This window comes from Dermacentor variabilis, chromosome 6 (genome assembly GCF_050947875.1).
Source record: "Dermacentor variabilis isolate Ectoservices chromosome 6, ASM5094787v1, whole genome shotgun sequence".
NCBI classification, from domain to species: domain Eukaryota; kingdom Metazoa; phylum Arthropoda; class Arachnida; order Ixodida; family Ixodidae; genus Dermacentor; species Dermacentor variabilis.
Genome location: NC_134573.1, coordinates 4,668,692 through 4,692,967, shown reverse-complemented (window position 1 = coordinate 4,692,967; position 24,276 = coordinate 4,668,692). Strand labels below are relative to the sequence as shown.

Here is a 24,276-nt window from a genome sequence, read left to right as displayed (position 1 = left end):
TTTGGCGCCCATACTAAGTGACATTTTTCTAGCTCACCATAACAGAAACCTGTCCCATACCTTGTCGGAGCACAGGGTGGTTAAAGTTGTCAGATACGTTGACGACTATCTCGTTCTTTTTGAACTAGACGCACGTTTTACAGTAAGCAAGCTTTACGAAGTATTTTCTGCAGGCCTTAGCCCACTTACTCTCACGGTTGAAGAGCCCTCCAATAACGTGCTGCGCTTCCTAGATATTCAGCTCGAGTTCATGGAATGGCACACGTGTTGGGAGTATAAACCTAGAGCTAATAAGCCCCTGTTATCGTATAGGTCAGCCCACTCGAAGCTCGTCAAGAGGAGCATTGCCAACTTATGCTTTGGAAATGCTCTAAATAAGTCTTGCCACCACAAGATCTATACGAGCCTTATGGATCAATCGGGAAGGTTATCAGCAGCAGGGTTTCGGGAATCAGTGAAAGTTTCGGTCGTCGAGGGGCTGCTAAAAAGGTGCAGGTCAGATAGCACAACACGGGACACGGCAAATCAAGGGACGGAACGTAGAAGGAAGGTAGCGGTAGTGCCCTACCTGCATAGAACGGCACATAAACTTAAAAAAATGGCTAGCCGGGTGGACACAAAAGTGATCTTTTCCGCACCAGTAAAGCTGGCAAAAATATGTCGATTAACGGACCCGTACCGTAAGCCAGCTGCCGGATGCTCTACGAATCATCGAAAAGCGCCAGTGGGATGCGTAGAAACTGTTGTATATGAGCTTCCGCTGTCCTGTGGGAAAAAATACATCGGACAGACAGGGAGATGTCTTAATGACCGATTACGGGAACACTGCCAAACTGTGAAAAATAAGCAATACGGTCATCTGTCATCATCATAAGCCTGGTTACGCCCACTGCAGGGCAAAGACCTCTCCCATACTTCTCAAACAGCCCCGGTCATGTACTAATTGTGGCCAGGCCATCCCTGCAAACTTCTTAATCTCATACGCCCACCTAATTTTCTGCCGCCCCCTGCTACGCTTCCCTTCTCTTGGGATCCAGTCCGTAACCCTTAATGACCATCGGTTATCTTCCCTCCTCATTACATGCCCTGCCCATGCCCATTTCTTTTTCTTGATTTCAACTAAGATGTCATTAACTCGCGTTTTTTCCCTCACCCAATCTGCTCTTTTCTTATCCCTTAACGTTACACCTATCATTCTTCTTTCCATAGCTCGTTGCGTCGTCCTCAATTTGAGTAGAACCCGTTTCGTAAGCCTCCAGGTTTCTGCACCGTAGGTGAGTACTGGTAAGACACAGCTATTATACACTTTTCTCTTTAGGGATAATGGCAACCTGCTGTTCATGATCTGAGAATGCCTGCCAAACGCACCCCAGCCCATTCTTATTCTTCTGATTATTTCCGTCTCATGATCCGGATCCGCCGTCACTACCTGCCCTAAGTAGATGTATTCCCTTACCACTTCCAGTGCCTCGCTGCCTATTGTAAATTGCTGTTCTCTTTGAGACTGTTAAACATTAGTTTAGTTTTCTGCAGATTAATTTTTAGGTCTAAAAATTAATTGGGTCATCTGTCAACCCACTGTCAAGAATGCGGCTGTGCGCCGGTGTATGAATCCTGCCGGGTTCTTGCGAAGCACAAAGATAAAGACGTGCGAGAGATAATTGAAGCTCAGGCTATCTGGCGGAATAGAGACACGTGTGTTAGTGCCCCTTCAATCAACCTGTTAGATAAGGAGACGGCTTTTTTAGATGGGTAAAATTTGGATAAGGTGGCGCCACTGTGCATGGGTTATATAGGTGTATTTCCTAAAAATCAAGTTGTTGAAGTTAGCGCATTGTGTTGTCGTCTCCCTTTCGTCCTTGTTTGCTGGCGCTAAATATGCTTTCTTGATTTATGAACCGTGTGGCCTCACCAAAACCCTGGAAAAGGGGGTGGAGTCTGGGCTGCTCACAAGGTGGCATCCCAAAGTGTGGATGAACTCAGGTTTGGTCACATACTCCTTTCCAAATGTACCACAGTGGCCTGCTTGGGTGGGAGCGAGCTTGTAACTATGTTAACAGGGTGTGCCGGCCCTAATCTGACTCCCACTGCCACTGCAATGTTCTGCTCGTAGAAAAGAAGAGTGACATGTGTAGAATGTACTGAAGGACCTATCTTGTGACGCTAGTTATTTAAGCACAGATCACGCTGTAGGTGTTTTAGCTCTTTTTGTGACAATTCTATCGAAGCCGCACTGACACATTTTAAATTAAGTTTCAAGTAAACATAATGTCTCATAGGCTTTTCTTGGCTCCATTTTCTGTTTGCTTTATATGGTTGTAAATAACACGAGAAATTTTCTCAAAGCAGTTTGAGAGTCTCTGGCTCTGCGCCTGCTGTTGCCTTTGACTTGAACAATGATTGGGAGTAAGCTCTGAAATGCAGCCAGTCATTTAGTGTTCTAATCTTCCTCTGCAGCATCTGTGTTGCATGCTTTGTGCATGCAGACAGTCGAAACTAACTGCCTCATCTTTTATTCACCTTCAGTGAGCCTTGCCCCATATCACTTGCTGTCTTTCAGCTCCTGAGGTCCTAGGCCCTGAACGGTATGACAAGTCCTGTGACATGTGGTCCCTGGGTGTCATCATGTACATACTGTGAGTTGTTTGCTTAGCCATCCCAAGGCCTTCAGTTGCAGCGGCGCTATGAAAAATAGCAATTTCCCATTATTTTCGCAAACATGGCAAATATTTCTTGAAATTAAGAGGCAAAAACAAGTGCTTCTTGTACACCTGCCAGCAGATCTGATGTATCAAACTATGTGTACCACCCTGTAGACTTGTCTCCCTCGCTGCTTCCGTCACATGGCTGGTCTGTGCAAGCATTCTGAGTTGATACTGCAGGCATGCTTAATAAATGCGACATGTTCTGTAGTGTTGCTTTCTTGCCTACATTGTTTCTGGGGCTCTCTTTGCTGTGATGAAGAAGTTTTATCTCTTCAATAGCCTTTTACTGGAATGCCATTTTACTGGAGCGGCCAGTGTTAGCCAGCGCCACTACTCACAGACCTTGGCGGCAGACATAGAACATCCTTTTTGCCGCAGGCGTCACGAGAATGCGAAATGCGAACCCACAACCTTCACGAAATACGAAGGTTGTGGGTTTGGTTCCCACCTGCGGCAAGTTGTTTATTCATCCACTTTAATTTCCATTAATTTATCAAGAACAAGCAATTTCCCCTATGTTGTCCTTGGTGTCAGTGTTTGTTGGCTTCTTATGATATGACTAATAAAAATCGGGCCCCTTGGTTAACCCTCTTTCTTCTCGTTTATTACATAACGAGGGTCTTGAATCCGGGAACATTGATGCCTTCAGGTAGCATATGTTGGTTTATTGACCAGTTGCCTTCATCCAAAAAGATCATGTTCTCGTGACGCCTGCAGCAGAAAGGACGTTCCACGTCCGCCGCCAAGGTCTGTGAGTGGTGGCGCTGGCTAACACTCCCAGGGTTCTACTAGGACACACAAATACCCAAGAAAGTGGATAGGAAAACAGCGCCGCGGTAGCTCAATTGGTAGAGCGTTGCATGCGAAATGCGAAGGTTGTGGGTTCGGTTCCCACCTGCGGCGAGTTGTTTTTTCATCCACTTTAATTTCCATTAATTTATCATTTCTTTATTTCATTTATTAAGCACAAGTAATTTCCCCTTATGTTGTCCTTTGTGTCAGTGTTTGTTGGCTTCTTATGATATGACTTATAGAACTCCTTAGCCACTTGAACTATCTCATCCATATAAGTAATGATATTGCCGGCTTTGTCTCTTAACACATACATCTGCTGCTGATTCTTGCCTGTTCCTAGTTTCTTCTTCACTGCTTTTAGGCTTCCTCCGTTCCTGAGAGCATGTTCAATTCTATCCATATTATACTTCCTTATGTCAGCTATCTTACGCTTGTTGATTAACTTGGAAAGTTCTGCCAGTTTTGTTCCAGCTGTAGGGTTAGAGGCTTTCCTACTTTGGCGTTTCTCAATCAGATCTTTTGTCTCCTGCAATAGCTTACCGGTATCCTGTCTAACAAAGTTACCACCGACTTCTATTGCACACTCCTTAATGATGCTTATAAGATTGCCATTCATTGCTTCAACACTAAGGTCCTCTTCCCGAGTTAAAGCCGAATATCTGTTCTGTAGCTTGATCTGGAATTCTTCTATTTTCCCTCCTACCGCTAACTTATTGATCGGCTTCTTATGTACCAGTTTCTTCCGTACCCTCCTCAAGTCTAGGCTAATTCAAGTTCTTACCATCCTATGGTCACTGCAATGCACCTTGCCGAGCACGTCCACATCTTGTATGATGCCAGGGTTAGCGCAGAGTATCAGGTCTATTTCATTTATAGTCTTGCCATTCGGGCTCCTCCACGTACCCTTTCATTTATCCTGCTTGCGGAAGAAGGTATTCATTATCCGCAAATTATTCCGTTCTGCAAACTCTACTTAATAACTCTCCTCTGCTATTTCTATAACCTATGCCATATTCTCCCACTGACTTGTCTCCAGCCTGCTTCTTGCCCACCCTGGTATTGAAGTCGCCCATCAGTATAGTGTATTTTGTTTTGACTTTACCCATCGCCGATTCCACGTCTTCATAGAAGCTTTCGACTTCCTGGTCATGATGACTGGATGTAGGTGCGTAGACCTGTACGACCTTCAATTTGTACCTCATATTAAGTTTCACAACAAGACCTGCCACCCTCTCGTTAATGCTATAGAATTCCTGTATGTTACCAGCAATATCCTTATTAATCAGGAATCCGACTCCTGGTTCTCATCTCTCCGCTAAGCCCCGGTAGCACAGGACGGGCCCGCTTTTCAGCACTGTATATTGCAGCAGTCATGGAGGCATTACGGAATCAGGGTGTAGATGAGCCATATGTAAAAATACTGGACGATATCTACAGCGGCTCCACAGCCACCGTAGTCCTCCATAAAGCAAGCAACAAAATCCCAATAAAGAAAGGCGTCAGGCAGGGAGATACGATATCTCCAATGCTATTCACAGCGTGTTTACAGGAGGTATTCAGAGACCTGGATTGGGAAGAATTGGGGATAAAAGTTAATGGAGAATACCTTAGTAACTTGCGATTCGCTGATGATATTGCCTTGCTTAGTAACTCAGGGGACCAATTGCAATGCATGCTCACTGACCTGGAGAGGCAAAGCAGAAGAGTGGGTCTAAAAATTAATATGCAGAAAACTAAAGTAATGCTTAACAGTCTCGGGAGAGAACAGCAATTTACAATAGGCAGCGAGGCACTGGAAGTGGTAAGGGAATACATCTACTTAGGGCAGGTAGTGACGGCGGATCCGGATCATGAGACGGAAATAATCAGAAGAATAAGAATGGGCTGGAGTGCGTTTGGCAGGCAGTCCCAAATCATGAACAGCAGGTTGCCGTTATCCCTCAAGAGAAAAGTATATAATAGCTGTGTCTTACCAGTACTCACCTACGGGGCAGAAACCTGGAGGCTTACGAAAAGGGTTCTACTCAAATTGAGGACGACACAACGAGCTATGGAAAGAAGAATGATAGGTGTAACGTTAAGGGATAAGAAAAGAGCAGATTGGGTGAGGGAACAAACGCGAGTTAATGACATCTTAGTTGAAATCAAGAAAAAGAAATGGGCATGGGCAGGACATGTAATGACGAGGGAAGATAACCGATGGTCATTAAGGCTTACGGACTGGATCCCAAGGGAAGGGAAGCGTAGCAGGGGGCGGCAGGAAGTTAGGTGGGCGGATGAGATTAAGAAGTTTTCAGGGACGGCATGGCCACAATTAGTACATGACCGGGGTTGTTGGAGAAGTATGGGAGAGGCCTTTGCCCTGCAGTGGGCGTAACCAGGCTGATGATGATGATGATGATGATGATTGTCACGTCGGTGACGGTGAGCTCCCTGACACGCAGGGAGACAGAAAGGGACACTGCGTCGGCGGTAGACTTAAAAGAGAGTTTAATGGGCGAACTTGTACCCTAAATCAAGCGAACAATGTGGTGACAGCGAAAGCAGCAAGCGCATCTGGGGCATTCGTCGGACTGAGCCAGCACAAGCGGTGGTCCCGTATTTATCCATGGTAGAGTGTATAAGCGCGACTGGACGAGGACGAAGAAAGAAACAGAAACACAGACATCGATGCGTGCGAAAATAAAATCTATAGTTGAAAGTGAAGCGCTGTGTCTGTGTTTCTGCGTCTTTCTTCGTCCTCGTCCAGTCACGCTTATACACTCTACTATGGATTCTAACCAACTAGCCTGCCAACCTGTTTTAACCAAGTTCATTTCTAGTACATCGGGTATTCCACCGTGGCATCTCGTTGAACCGTGCCGCATCGTCCCACTGATTGCTTCGGCAACTTGCAGAGCTCGCATGCTCGGCTTCTGCATCCGACACAATATTCTGCCACCCGAAATTCTTGCATTATTCGGGTGCTGCCAACCTTCGACTAACCACGGGATTCGAATCTGCAAACTTATGCGCTCGGAATGGCAGTGACAAGTGCGAATGTACAGAGAAAACTTGCGGCTACTTCTGGAACCTACAACAAGTGGGAACTCATGGCGACAGTTCTCCCGGATCATCGACCGCACGACGGAATTCCTATGGCAGCATGCTCTTCCAAGCCTGAGACAGCAACTACAGAAGAAGCCCGCAGCATCGATGAGCCAGGTACACATCGTCGGTGACGTGGCGCTGCCAAACAAGGTACAGCAAGTACTCAAATGTGGGCCGAAGTTTGCGACTCAGCCAAAGAAGTCTGCTCCCGATCTGTTGGCAATGGTACGCCAAGTGTCAAAGCGTGTACCTGAAGCCGAGTCGGAAAGGTGTGTATCCGATGCTGTGGATGTGCTTACGCGGTCCCGTCCCCTCAGCGAAAAGTTCTCCTTGAACAGGACTGTTAAGTTCTTGAAAGACAATGCGCTCACACCTGTCCTTGCGGATAAGGAGGGTGGTTTCGTGGTGATGAACAGGACAATGTATAATTCAAAGGCTCGTGAAGCCATTTCGTCAACTTTCAGGGTCCACAAGGACATAACACTTAAGAAAGTCCAAAATGAAGCAAAGAAGCTATGCAAAAGCTTCAGACTAGATGGCTTATCCCGGCCTATTGAAAAAAGCACAAAGGGGGACCTTGAATTGTTTTTCTCTGCAAAAACGCACAAGCCGGAATGCCCCCTCAGAGTGATAGTGTGAGAGAATGCTACTTGGCAGAAACATGTAGCGACGTACTTACAAAAGCACTTAAAGCTCTTGCCAATCGACGACCCATTTTATGTAACCAAGTCAGAACAAGTGGTGGAATTCTTTAAAGACTGTCAAGACAGGGATCTGGTCGCTTTTTCCATTGACTTAAAAGATCTGTACTATTCCCTCCCACAGAATGACGTGATGAAATGTGTGTCTGACTGCATTGACAAGTTTGGCGCGGTTTGTTTTCAAAACGCTTGTGGTTTGACTAGCGACAGATTTTTAGAACTTCTTCGTTTTTATGTTAATTCGACTTACACGACTTGGAAAGGAAATGTTGTCAAACAAAAAGATGGCATATGCATTGGGTCATGTATTGCTCCCTGCTTAAGTGACTTGTTTCTAGCTAACTGCGACCAGGGTCTTGATGAACGCCTAAAAAATGACACCGATGTCGCGAAAGTGTTCAGATTCCTTGGCGATTTTCTAATCATTTTAAATAACAAATCAGACAATTTTGACTCGCTGGTTTCAAAAACCGTAACCTCATTCACTAAAGTGTTGTCCCCTTTATCTTTGACACATGAAGTCCCCATAGGCAATTTCATAAGGTTTTTAGACTTGCGATTGTACTTTTATCCACAAATGACATGCTGGAGTTATCAGCCGAGAGGCAATAAGCCAGTCCTACCATTTCATTCCGCTCATTCAAAACTTGTAAAACGCGCAGTAGTGACATCGTGTTTCAAGAATTCCTTGACGAAGTCATGTGACCACAAAATGGAAGCCAGTTTCAAAGAGCAGGCCAAGCGCCTGGCAGATTCTGGTTACCCGATGCGTATGCTAACTTCTGTCGCGGAGGGCTTAAGCAAAAAGTGCAAAAACGCGTCGAATGCAAGCAGTACCAATGCTAGAGCAAAGAAAGTTGCTGTGGTACCATACATTCATTGCATTTCACATAATCTCAGAAGAATAGCAGCGAAATCGGGAGTAGACGTGGTTTTCTCTGCCCCTGAGCGTCTACAGAAGCTATGTAAACAGGTTAACATAGAAAATAAAAAAAGGCACTCATGTTCTACCCAACATCGCAAACAATTTGTAACCTGTACTCATAACGTTGTCTATGCCATCCCACTTTCATGCCGAAGAACGTATATTGGTCAAACCGGCAGATGCATCAACGAGAGATTAAAGGAGCATCAATATAATGTCACTAAGGTAATCTTGGGTCATTTGGGTATTCACTGCCGAGATTGTTCCTGCAAGCCCATGTTTGAAAGCGCTTCCATTCTGTATAAGGCTCATAGCAGGATGATGAGGGAGATTGTAGAGGCCTACGAGATAGCAAAATTAGAGCAAAAGTGCATAAGCAAGCCTTCGGTGTCACTATCGGAAAAGGAGATATGATTCCTTGGTTTGTCTTTGTGACGATTGCAGTACATGTTTTTTCTTTTTTTTCCCTTGCCTTGCACACGTGTCCGGTTCAACGAAATGTACCACTCAATGTTCTTTTTTGCTGTTACGTTTGTTTCCGCTCGCACGGTATATATTTATCGATGCGTGCGAAAATAAAATCTATAGTTGAAAGTGATGCGCTGTGTCTGTGTTTCTGTTTCTTTCTTCGTCCTCGTCCAGTCGCGCTTATACACTCTACCATGGATTCTAACCAACTAGCCCGCCAATGTGTTTTAACCCCGTATTTATACGTTTCATGTCCACGATCGCAACGCGTAAAGCGACGCCGCTTGCATCGAGCTGCGTAGCTCGTGTCGCTACAAGCCAAAATAAACGCACGTGGCATTACCCCCCCCCCCCCCCCTGTGAAAAAGCATCGCCCCGATGGTAAAGAAAACAGGAAACTTGTAAGCATGCATTCAACCATGGAAAACGAAAAGAAAAGAATGTCTGTTAGTTCGTTAACGCTAAAAAGACTTTTTGAGGCGCTCGACGTGCACCATCTCAGGTCGCGCACGGCGTCGCTGTGACTGTGTCACTCCATCGGGCAGAACCTCGTAGACCAGCGGTCCTAGTCGTCGAGTTATCTTGTAGGGCCCGAAGTAATGGCGCAGGAGCTTCTCACTATGCCAGCGGCGACGAATCGGTGTCCACACGATAACGCGGTCACCAAGTGCGTACTCTTGGTCTCGTCGTCGTAGGTTGTAGAGTCGGGCGTTGACGTTTTGCTGCTCTTTAATATGCATTCGGGCTAGCTGGCGAGCTTCCTCGGTGCGTTAAAGGAAGTCGGCAACGTCTGCATGGATGTTGTCGTCTTCAACGTGAGGCAACATTGCATCAAGCATCGTGGCGACTTGGCGACCAAAGACAAGCTCAAATGGCATCATCTGTGTTGTCTCTAGTGGCGCGGTGTTGTAGGCGAACGTCATGTACTGAAGGACTTCGTCCCAAGTCTTGTGCCCGACGTCAATATACATGGCGAGCATGTCAGCGAGGGTTTTATTTAAGCACTCCGTAAGGCCGTTTGTCTGCGGGTGGTATGCTGTAGTGCGCCGATGACTCGTGTGGCTCAAGTGCAGAATCTATTGCGTAAGTTCAGCTGTGAATGCCATACCTCTGTCCGTAATAAGGACCTCGGGTGCACCATGACGGAGAACGATGTTTTTTAGGAAGAATCTGGCGACCTCGATTGCATTTCCTGATGCTAACACCGTTGTCTCGGCATAGTGCGTCAGATAGTCCGGTGCTACCACTATTCACCTGTTCCCGCAAGTAGACGTTGGGAAGGGGCCAAGCAAATCCATGCCTATCTGCTGGAATGGTTTCTATGGTGGCTCGATTGGTTGCAGGAGGCCGGCTGGCCTTGTAGGCGGTGTTTTCCGACGTTGATAATCTCGGCAGGTTTTCACGTAGCGTGCGACGTCTCTGTTCAGGCCTGGCCAGTAGTACTTTTCTTGAATTCTTCTGAGAGTTTGAGTGAATCCCAGATGCCCTGCTGTCGGCTCATCGTGAGACGCTTCTAAAATCTCTTGCCTTAGCTTGACTGGCACGACGAGTAAATATGCTGCTTTGTACGGCGTGAAGTTCTTTTTCACAAGCACGTTGCCATGCAGGCACAGCGATGAAAGCGTGCGCCTGAATGCCTTTGGCACTGAATTGGTCTTCCCTTCGAGATATTGAACCACACAGCGTAGATCAGGATCGGCACGTTGATCTTGTGCGAAGGTGTTAGAGCTTATGGGCCCAAGGAAGGCATTGTCGTCATCGTCGCAGGGCGGGGCGGATTCAACAAGGGCTCTCGAAAGGCAGTCGGCATCTGTGTGCTTTCGGCCTGACTTATACACGACGGTGACGTCGAACTCCTGTAGTCGCAGGCTCCAACGAGCGAGGCAACCTGACGGGTCTTTCAGGTTAGCGAGCCAGCACAGAGCGTGGTAGTCACTGACGGCCTTGAAGTGCTTCCCGTAAAGATGCGGCCGAAATTTTGTGACTGCCCAAATGACAGCGAGGCATTCCTTTTCGGTCGTCGAATAGTTCAATTCGGCTTTCGACAGGGATCTGCTCGCGTAGGCAATGGCTTGCTCCAGGCTGTTCTTCTTTTGAATCAACACAGCACCGAGTCCTATGCCACTTGCATCCGTGTGTATCTCGATGTCAGCGCTCTCGTCGAAATGGCCGAGTACTGGCGGTGACTGCAAGCTCTTTGAAGTTCACGAAAAGTGTCTTCTTGGGGCTTCTTCCATGTGAACTGTGCATCGGCTTTCGTAAGGCAAGTGAGAGGCTCTGCGATTCGAGAGAAATCTCGGAAAAAACACCTGTAATACGCACAGAGCTCCAAAAATCTACGGACAGCTTTCTTTTCACTGGGTATCGGGAAACTTTCGATGGCTGCCACCTTTTTGGGGTCCGGACGCACGCCCCCACGATTGGTGACCGAGGAACCGGTCACCAAACGTGACCGAGGAACAGGAGCTCTTCGTAGGCGAAAAGACATTTCTCTGGTTTCAGAGTGAGTCCCGACGCCCTAATTGCCTCTAGCACGGTCTCCAGCCTGTTAAGGTGCTCGTCGAAGGTGGATGCGAAAACGACTATGTCGTTGAGATATACGAGGCATATCTGCCATTTCAGCACAGACAACACGGTGTCCATGACATGCTGAAATGTTGCCGGCGCTGAGCATAGTCAGAATGGCATGACTTTAAATTCGTAAAGACCGTCCGACGTGATGAAGGCAGTCTTCTCACAGTCCCCCTCGTTGATCTCAATCTGCCAGTAGCCGCTCCGCAGGTCCATCGACGAAAAATACTTGGCACCACACAGTAGATCTAACGTGTCGTCGATTCTCGGAAGCGGATAGACGTCTTTTTTCGTGACGCTGTTGAGACGCCTATAATTGACGCAAAATCGTAGGGTGCTGTCTTTCTTCTTTACAAGCACCACGGGTGAAGACCACGGGCTCTTGGACGGCTGAATGACATCGTCGCGAAGCATTTCTTCTACTTGTGTCTTGATTGTTTCACGTTCTCGCACTGAAACGTAGTAGGGACTTTGGCGGACGGGACGAGCCGATTCATCTGTTATAATGCGATGCTTCACTGTATGCGTTTGCCGGATCCTCAACGACCTTGAAAAACATTCGGAATATCGCAGAAGAAGGTGACGTAGCTTTTCTTGCTTTTGTTGAGGCAGGGTGGGGTTAATGTTAAAGTCCACCTCATCAGTCACCGTCGACGACGCCTCATGGAACGACTCGGAGAGCACTAATGCGTGCTTATTTCAGCAAACTCTTCCAAGAAAGCGACCGTCGTACCCCTGTTGAGGTGCTTGTGTTCCGTGCTGAAATTGGTTATTAGCACAGCTGCTCTGACTTCACGCAGATGGACGACACTTCGTGCGATGCAAATTTGGCGATCCAGAAGCAGCTGCAAGTTTGCTTCGACAATCGCATCGCCACTTGAGAACGTGTCTGTTTCGACGAGTGCCATGATGCTAGCATTTTGGCGGGAGGCTCACTTGATCGTCAAGGATGGTGAACGCGAAGCGATGAGAATGATTGCTTTGCTTTCTTTCTGACCATTTTGTCGTCAGTGTTATGGTTTTCGTCTGCAGGTCGATCACCGCACCGTTTTCGTTCAGGAAGTCCATCCCGAGGATTACGTCGCGAGAGCAGTGCTGTAGGATGATGAAGTTCACAGGGTAGGTCTGACCGTGAACAACCACTTGTGCAGTGCATCGTCCCGTCGGTGTTATGAGGTGGCCTCCTGCTGTGCGTATTTGAGCACCTTCCCATGCGGTTTTGACTTTCTCGAGTTGTGACAAAAATTGTCCACTAACGACGGAGTAGTCGGCCCCGGTGTCGACGAGTGCAACCACTGGATGTCCATCTAGGATAACTTGTAAGTCGGCACTTGGTATTCGCGTTCGATGTCGGTCGGTCACCGACTGTGCGGTCTGTCGCTTCGCACGGTTGCGGCTGCGTCGGGTGGAAGCCTCATGGCAAGGTGCTATTGTGGCCTTCAGCCGCGCCATCAAATTTGTGGTGTCGGGTCGCGGCTTCGTGTTTTGTGGCATCGCTGCGTCGGGTCGCGTCGTGTTGTCGGAATGCAACGTGGCGGCGAAATGCTTCGTGGTTGTAGGAGGATTTTTCGGTTTTTGCTCGAGAGTGGCGTCACCTCCCAACGGCGCTGGCTTTAGTTTCCCCTACAAAAAGTATACGACGAATATTTGTTGATTATATCAGTTATGTTTCTTTTTTATGGTAATTTTCGCTCATTTCGTGTCGTATTCAGGTCATATATCATGCGAAATTACCTCGACCCTGGCTACTTTAGCAATGATAGTTGGTTGATTCTTTCTTTCTTTCCTTCTGTTTTTAATCAAGATGCCAAGCAGGCCTATCCCGGAGGTTCTGCAGTCTATGGGGCAACGTGGACGGCGCTGGCTTTAGTTTCCCCTACGAGGGCTTCGTGACCTCTCCTTCGCGTACCCTTGGTACGGCGAAGACGAACGGCGTGGGTAGGGTGACGGGGACCTGAAGCGACGTGGGGTGGCATCTTCTGTCGCTCGAAGATAGGCTTCAATTTCTCTAGGCCGTTAGCCAGGAAGGCGTCGCGGGGCGTCGATGTCGTACCCGCGGAGGCCCATCTGATGGTAGGGGCACTCGTAGGAGGTGGCCGGCTTCACCACAGTGAAAACAAAGTGGTCGTCGATCTGGGGTTCTCCAGATGTCGGTCTTCCTTGTGGTGGTTTGCCGGAGTGTTTGAGCGGACGGCCTGCTGCGGGAGCGGTGGTGGTGGGTAGGCCTGGCTGTGTTGAGGTGGCGCGTACGTTCCCCGTCGCCAGCTGGTTAGCCTCGCTTGGCTTTGCAGAGCGGCGGCGTAAGTTGAAACGCGTGGCTCCTGGCAAGGTGGCGATAGTGTTGCTGCCGTTTCGACTGGATCGAGTGCGCCCAGCGCTTGCTGTACCTCATCCCTTACGACGTCGGCAGGCGAGGTTATTTGTGGTTGCGCACCCGGTAGCAACTTGCGCAGCTCGTCGCGCACGTTGGCATGGATGGTATCTCGAAGGGCCACTGCAGAGGCACTTCGGGAGTCATCGCAGTCTGACGGAGGAGCGTGTAAGTTGCGGTCGTATTGCTTTGCGCGAAGCTCGAGCGTCTTCTCGATAGTGGCTGGTTCACTAATCCAATTGGCGACAGTCCTCGGGGGGTTGCAAGCCGAAATAAACGCACGTGGCAATATGCTTCTTTTGTCCTCCTAACCTCACTGAGCCCTGTTATATCCCATTTAATAATAATAATAATATTTATTTCCATCGGGATGATGGAGGAGGTTGTGGGTAAAAGCTGCTCGTAAATGGCAGCTTGACAAAGGCCCACAGCCCCCTTCTACAGGGCAACAACAGCAAAGTAGAGAAAGAGACATAAGTATGCATACAATCTCTTCGCAATTTTGCAAAGCCAAAAAATAACGAGATCATTTCATAAATAAAATAAAAATAGAAACAAAGAAAATAGAACAACAATCAATACAATTAGTACAGAGGGTATAAAGTTGTACAATAAACACAGGATTAAGTATACACATTATAGGAATACAGGTGGAGTTACTAAGAATGTGTGCAGTGAAGCTGTCGTAATTCACGTTTAGATATTTTAAGTAGGTCAGTCCCGGATTTTTCACAGTTGTTTAATAGAGTTGGAAGTGTGAAGGATAATTTTTCAGGTGTGTAATTAGTTCTAGGAGTTGGTACAATCCACTCCTCTTTATGACGAGTAGGGTAAAACACAGTGCTCTTTTTGAGTAATGACAGCTCATACAGAGATTCAAGGTGATATTTTAGTTCGCGCTGGAATGCAAGTGCTAGCTTATAATTGTAAAGATTGAATATACTGATATTATGTATGCTTTCGAGAAAATTCCTTGCGAGTGAGTGTTGTATGGTAGATTCAAAAGTACTCTGATAAGCTTTTTTTGAAGTATAAAGATCTTTTGCAAACTTGTGTATGTGGTTGTGCCCCAGACCAAGAAACAGTAATAAAGATGAGAGTAAAACAGGGAATTATAAAGCAGGATCTTTACTTGATACGGGAGATATGATCTGTAATGGGAAATAATGCCAACTGCTCGAGCTAACTTAGAACAGCATAACTGTGACCACCCCATAGCATAATCTGAGAAAATACAACACCCAGAATTTTAATATTATTTGTGATTTCTATTAGTGCGCCACTGTAACTTAAGCTTACATGAGAATTTAGCTGCCTTGATTTAGGTCTAAAGATTACAGCTTTCGTCTTATTAACATTTATGTTTAGATGGTTTACTATTGACCACATTTTAAGCTTGGTAAGGAGAGAATTCACGCCATTGTGTAAGATATGGCAATCTGGAGCAGATAGAAATATACTAGTGTCATCGACATACAAACCATATTTAGGTTTAGTAGAGAGGTTAGTGAGATCATTGATGTAAATGTTAAAAAGAAGCGGACCAAGAATGCTGCCCTGAGGAACACCTTTAACTATGGATTTTAAATCCGAACGATACATTTCGATTTGAACGAACTGCTGTCGAAAACTGAGATATGATGTGATAAGTTAAAGAAAATGACCTCGGATTCCATAAATTTCCAGTTTCTTCAGCAAAGTTAAGTGATGAATACAATCAAATGCTTTAGAAAAGTCGACCATAAATACCTAGTACAAAGTTCTTTTTTCCAAATTCGGACAAAATAAATTCTTTCTGTTCCAGCAAAGCTAATTCGGTTGATTTGTTCTTCCTAAATCCATATTGAGCATCTGAAATAAGTTTGTGTAAATCAAAAAACGAGCAAAGCTGATTATAGATAACTGGCCACTAATTCCTCCAATAGCACTGCTAGACTCACCTCACTAGATAACGTTCTAGCGTTAAACGTTGCCAAGTTCAGATTCCAAGGGCGGCCTGTCTGGACCCAGAGATTCTTAGCACCCTCTGCTGCGTCACAGGTCTGACTGCTGCCGTGGTCAGTTGCTTTGCAGCTGCAGGGTACTGAGGGCTGGGGTTTTATTGTTGTAGTCATATAGGAGGTTGTGGCTAAATACTGCACCAGCGTGGCCAATCCTGCTCTGGTGAGGAAGTGCGTTACTGGTTCTGGTGACCAGGTTCAGGCCGCACTCCAGGCCTGTTTATGCAATTTTATGAACGCGCGGATTTAAAAAAAAAATCCGGTGGAAAATTGCGTGGCACCGGGATTCGAACCACAGTCCTCTTGCATGCGAGGCGGATGCTTTACCTCTACACCACCACTGCAGCTGTTTAAGTATATCATGTCAAATAATCCATGCACATAATCCAGCAGCAGCCAGTGGAAGACTTGTGGAAGGGACAGAATAAATCTATACCCAGTTTCTCAAAAGGTGAAGTCGGCGTCCTGACAGGTTGCAGAGTTCCTGCAGGAACTGTAGTCAGTTGTTTGGGGCATTGGCAGACATGACAGCAGGTGACATACTGCTTGGTTGCCTTCCACGATTGAGGCCAGTAGAAACGTCTGAAGTGGTAGATGCAAAGTCGTCATGCATGGCCCAAAATACCGCAAGCGCAGGCCTTTTGGGACGACTAGCAGCAGTGATGACCGTTGTTAGAAGAATTCTTGTGGCAAAGCAGACCAATATGAACCACAAACGGCGTAGCCCGTTCAGGTCCGTGGGTTGCATCAATTGGCTCTATTGAAGGGTTGCACTGTTGTTCTTTCTTGAAGACAGTGAAGTCGTCAAAGTCTGACGAGATTGTAGTTAAGTAGTCATTGAAATTGTCATCGTCAGTGCCCTTGCTCTGACAGGGAAGACGAAATAAGCAGTCGGCATCTGTGTGGCACTGACCGCTCTTATAAGCAACAAAAAAGTCGTATTCTTGAAGCTGCAATGCCCACTGAGCTAACGGCCCAGCTGGCTGATGCAGTCCAGCGTGCCAGCAGAGAGAATGATGGTCAGTAACAATCTTAAAATGGCTGCAATACAAGTATGATCTCAACTTGTGGATGGCGGAAACAACAGCAAGACATTCCAGTTCTGTGACTGTATAATTGCTTTCAGCTTTTGTCAGAGTACGACTTGTGTATGCAACGATGTGTTGGCGTCTGTCGTGAAACTGGACGAGCAAAGCGCCAACGCCCACACCACTTCCATCAGTATGCAGTTCGGTGAACGCCTTCAGATCAGAATGCCAGAGAAGTGGGCCAGAAGTGAGCAAAAACTTCAGCTGCTGGAAAGCAGTCTCGCACTGAGCGGACCATATCTAGGGAGTGTACTTGCTAAGCAGGTCTGTCAGTGGACAAGCAAGCTGAGTGAAGTCTTTAATAAACCTGCAAAAATATGAACAAAAGGCCCAGGAAGCTTCTGAGGTCTCTCACTGCCTTCGGCTACTTAAAGTTGTGAACAGCAGAAATCTTTTGGGGGTCTAGTCGCATACCGTCCTTGTCAACGAGATATCCGAGCACAAGGGCTCGACACTCACCGAAATGACACTTCTTACAGTTTAAAATGAGGTCAGCCTGATGGATGCAGTCCAAAACAATGCCGAGCCACTGGTTGTGCTCGTGGAAAGTTCGGCCAAAAATAATGACCTGCGAATCTCCCATTTGAGATGGAAAGAACAGCGCTTCAAGACGGGACACAAAGGAGGAACCACACACACTGCACTGACTAACTGTGCTTTGATTATCTTGCTGAACCTTTTATACAGAGCACTAAGGCAGTACCAACAAGACCACAAAGAGAAAGCACACCTTGGTCAAAAGGAAAAGAAGAAAAAAAGGGGGAAATGACCTCGCGACCTGCACATTCTTGTTACAATGCACTTTCAAGAAAATCGACTTCTTTCATGGCCAGCTTAAGAGATGGGATGCTGACACAATTAGCATTTAAGCAGTTAATCTCAAAAGCCCCTGGTGTATGTATCAGGGTGTCTATGCAATGCTTCACTCTGCGACAGCATAGGCTTACATCCAAACTGCCGACAATGCAAGACAAAGTTTTTACTAATTGCACGATTTTTTACATTGTTATTACGCTCTCTAGGCCTATCAGGGATACAACGGCTTGGCTGGCCAATGTATCGTTTCCCATGTTTTAATGGCGCTGAATACAGTAACTCTTGCACACAGTCAACAAAACGGTTTTTGTGCTTGATCATACACGCTTGTTGTGGGTGCGTGTCGGAGTTGATCTTAGTGCATAGGCCAATTAAGTTGCGCGGCGCAGAGAAAACAGTGCTAAGGCCTGCAGCCTGACCAATCCTTTTAAGATTGTGTGATATCTGGTGCAGGTGAGGCAGCACAACCACTTCTCTTTGTGTGCCGTCTTGTGTTGCCCCATTCCAACTGGCATTATTGCGCTTCCTAAGCAAACACTCTGCCACATAAATTAGCATGTACCCATAATATCCTGCTGACACACGGCGGTCGACCTGCCTGCAGAAGCTGTCCGGTGCCTTTTGTGCACAGGATTTGTCGAATGCATTCTGAAAACAATGTGACACAATACTCCTTTTTGCCAGTTTAGGGTGCACCGATGTGAATGAGAGCGGTGGCCTGTTGCTTCTAGGCTTATATGGCCAGCAGACATGCCTTTGGCCAAAGAGAAGTTTCAAGTCAAGAAATTTTTCATTTCATAAATTTGTTTTCAGAAAGATCCATTTTCCAGCGTCTCATGGGTTAAAATGAAAAGCTCGCGAAAAACAGCAGGAGTCATCTGCACATTCGAAATATAGTCAACATGTTTACAATCTAGAAGTACCAAATAATCGTCTATGTAATGAAAGGTCTTGACAACGGATGAACCAACAAGAGAGGAAAGCAGCATTCTGTCATAGTAAGCTTAGTACAGGTCACTTAACAGTGGCGCTATGCAGGAGCCTATACAGATCCTATTTGTCTGAATGAAAATAATATTGTTCCAAGTAATGAAAGTCAGTTCTACTGAGCATTTCACCAGCTGAAGAAAAGTACCCAATGTCATACCGATTTCATTTTGAAAGCGCACAGTTCCGTGTTCGTCAATTGCATTTTCAATGCAGAATATTAATTCATTGTGCAGGAGGGAGTAGAATAACTCTTTGATGTCAACAGAAAATCCTCTGAGGTCTTTGTTAAGGAACTTAATTATGTGGTCAGAATTAATTAAGAAAGGATTGTCAACAGTGAGAATTTTGAGCTTTGCTAGTAGAAAACTGGAAACCACCTTCTGCCAGCTGCCCTTCCCAGACGCTATAACACGAAACGGACAACCAACTTTGTGGGTCTTAGTGCTAAAAAACATTGTGAGAGACAAACCGTCATTCTTATCAATAGAGTAAGCTAGTGCATCCATTTTCAGTTCCTAGCACAAACGTAGTGCTGTTTTTTCGACCTTAGCAAGTGAAACGTCATTCCTCTGGAAATTTGCGTTAATTGCCTTGGAAGCTTTTGACCTGTATTCTTTAGCAGGTCGTACACAAAAGCTGCCTTCTTTATCCACTGAAATTAGACACAATGGATTACTCCGAAGCTAAGCGACAATCTTAGAAATTCCGAGCTCACTACCCCGTTGTCTGGGCTGCCTAATGACATTGACACCGTCTGAGGTGCACGGGTGACACTCAGAGTCCAGAGAACGATCACTAACTTCCTCACTATGGCGAGTAGCTCAGGTGCCAATTTGTTAGTGTCGACCAGAAACTTTGGCCCCCTGGGACAGGATACAGTGCACATCATCAGGTAAAACGACAGTTTCAAAAGCGTGTACGTAGCTCTGTTTTGCGGGTGGCCTTGGTGGTAGGCATGGTCGAAGCCTTGGTAGAATTTGTTGCCATAGGAAGTTTGTTGTCCAGTGGATCAGGCAGGAATACTGCATGCAGTTTACTGTGGCGCAATGGGGTTCCATACTGTTGTGAAGCTGCAAAAACAGGCATTCTCTGTATAGGCAGGCCTGTCATTGCCACTCAGAACTCAGAATTTTGCAGACCCTTCTTCCGTGGCCGGCCGAAGGGTAGAAACTACCGAACAACATCAAGATGTCGGGAAGCAGAAATCTATGATGCAGGGAAAACAAGAGGGCTCGTGAATGGCAGGTGGCATTGGCTATCAGGGTAACAAGAGTACTTAGAGCAACAGAGGAACAGTTGACAGGGCCCGAATAACTAGAAATGAAACTTGTAAGGATTGACTGACGGGCTAGTCGGTTGATTATCACAGAAAGAACAGCGCTTCAAGACGGGACAAAAAGGAGGAAGCACACACGCACTGCGCTTACTAACAACTGTGTGTTTATTACCTTGCTGAGCCTTTTATACAGAGCACTAAGGCAGTACTAACAAGGCCATGAAAAGAAAGCACACCTTGGTCAAAAGGGAAAGAAAAAGAAAGGGGGAAAACAACTAAACTTTTATAACTGAACTTTGTGTCCTAAGTGATCTTTGAAGCGAAGGCTCGTAACAGAAATAGTGGCGCTTGCATCGACAAGAGCAGTAGTATTTATGCCGTCTATACACACACACACACATCTTGTTCTTCAGCATAACAGGCGGAGGATTTAATGACTCTGACCGTGTCACGACCACACCTCCATTGGCCGCACTTGCTAGTTTCCCAGCTGCGAAGGTGACCGACGACGGCGCAGGGATTGTGAACAGTGCAATCGGGTTGGCGGCGGTTTAATTCTGCGCTCTGAGACAGAGGGCTCATCGTGCAATTGGTACCACCACTGTTGCCGTGGAGGATGGACTCCAAATGGCACAGGTGTGTCTTCGTGCACATGAGCTGGGTACACTGAAAAATGTGGCGGTTGCTGCGGGTGGCAGTGACAATAGCGCACAATATGTCTTCGGGAACCGCAGGCGTAGTAGACAGTCAGGCTGCAGTTGAAACTAAATGGAGCAGGTATACGTGGCACTCGGTATGATTACACAGGAGCATGCTGAGGCATCGAGTATTCTGCAGGAATATTATCCATTTATTCACTTATTTATTTATTTTAATACCTTAAAGGCCCTAATTGGCATTACATAGGGGGGGGGGGGGGATTTCTAGTGAGTACATAAATATTGTTACGGAAGAATGAAAGAAGAGAGCAAGAAGATCGCGGGACACTGGCTGCTGCGTGTTGGCGGTCTTAACTACTCTGACTCATTTTGTATATATATGTAGTGTCGTGCCTTCGCAAGAGATGGCACTGCCTGCGTGACGCAGGTCACATGCGACTGATGGCATTGCAGACGAATGTTGCAAGGGGTGGCGAAATGCCTTGTTAGCATCTCAAAGGCCACGTCATACTCATCGGGTAAGCGTGGGGCTTCTGCGGTTGTGTCGTGTGGCAGTGTCTGCGTCCCGACAGTTGTGGTGGTTTCCGTGACGGCGGCTGCATGTGACGGGAGCGTGGCAGCGGCTACGGTGCTCGGTTGCTCTATCTTGGTTTCCAGCGTACTCGGCAGAAGCACGTCGAAAATTCGCTGTGCTTCAGTCCCCAGACAGTGCAGCAAAAGAGCTCGGCGGTGGGGTGCAGATAGTTTGGTTGCTCTGGACACCAGTAAAAATGTCTCAAATAGGCGTATCCAGCGGGGCCATGGTACAGCCGGTGTTCCAGGGGTGTCAATGAAAGGGGGCGGTGGCGAAATCCTGGTGGAAAACATCCTCGTCGTCAGATTGTCGTGTTGCTAGCGCAGCGACACGGAGGCTACACCACTGCCGATTCCATGCCGATAACAACCTTTATTCCGGTGAATGTAACTTATATACAAGAGCGCTGTGGCGCCATCAGTCGCATGTGACCTGCATCATGTCGGCAGTGCCATCTGTTGTGAAGGCACGGCACTACAATATATATTGTAAATACAATCTTCTATACTCCCAGCACCCCCGTAGCATATTGGTTCTGGCGCGGAGTATCACGGCTAGAAACGGAGCTCCGCAGTGGACGTCGCATCACCGTCCGCACCATGAATGATGGTGAGCACTCGGGATCAATGTCGTTGCCGCCTGTTATGTCACCGTCGCATGCTATGCCGCTGTCACCTTCAGTTATCGTTGTGCAACCCAAGGATCCTGGAACTTCCTTCGGGACCAATGGCACCAACGTTTAAGAGTGGGTGACCATGTACAAACGCGCGAGTGGAATCAACAGATGGGACCCTACGCTTATGCTAGCTAACCTGTTGTTCTACCTAAGAGGCACAGCAAAGGTGTGGTACGAAAACCATGAAGAGGAGCTAATCAGCTGGGACTAATGCAAAGAGAAATTGACAGTTGTTTGGCAAACCTGCCAGCCGTAAAATTGCCACAAAGCAGGAACTGGCCTCCCGTGTGCCCAATCTCCCATGGAGTCCTATGTCTCATACATCAAGGACGTGCTGGCACTTTGTCGTAAAGCCGATCACATGACAGAAGCTGAGAAGGTCAGGCACGTGCTTAAGGGAATTGCTGACGACGCATTTAATCTGCTCATGTGCAAGAGCTGCTCTACAGTAGAAGCTTGATGTGGGCGAGTTGGTTGAGCATACTTAATGAAAGAAGAGAGCGCTATGAAGACAAGGACGAAAGAACAACATGTACGACAGACAAGGCGCCTTGTCTGTCGTACATGTTGTTCTTTCGTCCTTGTCTTCGTAGCGCTCTCTTTTTTCATTAAGTATGCTCTACAGTTGATGCAATCATTAAGGAGTGCCGACAGTTTGAACAGGCCAAAAGCCGGCGCGTCTTGCAACCATTCGCCAGACTTCCCAATACTGCCGCAACATCAACGTTTAAAGATCAACCTGCACAGCAGCATGCGTTGCCTTCAGAGGACAAGGTGCGAATCGTTAGACGTGACTGGATGTGATGGTGCCCGCAGCTTTCTGTTTGCGCAGCCCTGATGCTCATGTCATGCAAGCCATCGTTCGACAGGAACTTGAAAACTTTGGCCTACATTCTGTCTGTGCTGTCACCAACCACAGAGCCAATGAATGCCCTTCTACTATTTTCTCTCCACCCCGACGCTTCTCTCCGCGTTATCGCAACCTGACTGAGTGGAGAACCGCGGAGGACCAGCCGATATGTTTCACCTGTCGCCGCATTGGTCATGTCGCCCGATACTGTCATAACTCATGGCCCTCAACACCTCGCATGCCGACCAACCTGAGCTGTTTTGATGAAAATGCCCGCAATGTTTCGCCCACCGCCGAGTCTAACAGCGCCGACAACTCTGCTCGGAACACATGGTACAGTCGATCACCATCACCGCCTAGACACCAGTCTTGTTCACCGCAAACATGTCGCTCTTCTTCCCGTTTGCCATAGCCACGTTCCCTTTCGGTCCCCTGTGGCTTTTGGCCACACCCTTTCGGAAAACTAGGAAATGCAGCCCTCGGAGGTGGTGCTGCATTGCCAACTACTGCAGCAAATCCTCTGTCTGTGCCCACAAGGAGAAGTGTAATTGATGTTGAAACAGATGGCGTACCTCTCCAAGCACTTGCCAACACTGGAGCCCACATATCTGTGATGAGTGCTAGCCTACGTTGATGTTTAAAAAAACGTCCTCACCCCAGCAGCTGCCCGAGTGCTTCGTGTGGCTGACGGTTGTGTGCTGGTTGTTCTTGGAATGTGTACTGTGCGTTTAAGTATAGCCGGCCGCCCTACTTCTATTCTCTTCGCTTTGATCAACAACTGCCCTCACGACGTTATCCTTGGACTAAACATTTTATCTATTCATTCTGCTCTCATCGACCGCGCGACCGGCGTTCTTCAGTTAGAACTGCCTCAACTCACCGATGCTCCGAGCACCACCCTATCGCACTTGTGCTCGCTTCACTATGTGCGGCTGTCACCCGAGGCAGTTACTTACGTAACTTTGACCGCACAGCCACAGCTTCCTGACGGTGAATATGTCTTTGTCCCATCATCGACATGCTTTTGAACCGGGACGTTGCTGTTCCACATACGCTGGTCACAGTTACTAATAACGACGTCGTTTTACCGCTTCTGAATTTCAGCCTGTGCCCTCAAGTGATTCCGGCCAGCATGTTCTTGGCCAGTGTTTCTAGTGATTCAAAATTTGATATTGATAAGTCTGAATGCCGAGAGTGGTTTCTTAGCACAGATTGCAACTCACAGGTCTGGTTCCTTAACGGATGACTTTGCGAAAATGATTGCACCTGACCTCACCTCTGCACAGGCCATGGACATACGTCTCCTGCTTGAATCGTACTATGACGTCATTGATTTTGATGACAGGCCTTTAGGCCAAACATCTGTTGTTCAGCACCGTATATACACTGGAGACACGAATCATATTCGTCGGCGTTCCTATCGTGTATCGCATGCTGAATGTCAAGTCATCCAAACAGAAGGGGACAAAATGCTCCGCAACGGGGTCATCGAGCCATCAGCCGGTCCTTGGGCTTCGCCTGTCATCCTTGTGAAAAAGAAAGATGGTACCTGGCGTTTTTGCCTCGATTATTGCCACTTAAACAAAATCACGCAAAAAGACATCTACCCACTACCACGCATCGATGACACCTTGGATGCTTGCACGGAGCTAAATACTTCTCGTCCATCGATCTTCGATCTGGCTACTGGCAGATTTCACTTGATGAAATGTACCGTGAGA

General features: G+C 47.1%; 1 protein-coding gene across 6 annotated transcripts in view; it reads left to right on the top strand.

The window, feature by feature from the left end:
• Positions 1 to 24,276, top strand: part of MAPk-Ak2 (MAP kinase-activated protein kinase 2) — a 397,658-nt gene that overhangs the window by 169,146 nt on the left and 204,236 nt on the right. For all 6 annotated transcript variants that reach the window (XM_075694688.1, XM_075694691.1, XM_075694687.1 and 3 more), the window contains exon 6: positions 2,561 to 2,636. In XM_075694688.1, the coding sequence (XP_075550803.1) occupies positions 2,561 to 2,636 (76 nt within the window). The remainder of the gene's footprint in view (positions 1 to 2,560; positions 2,637 to 24,276) is intronic.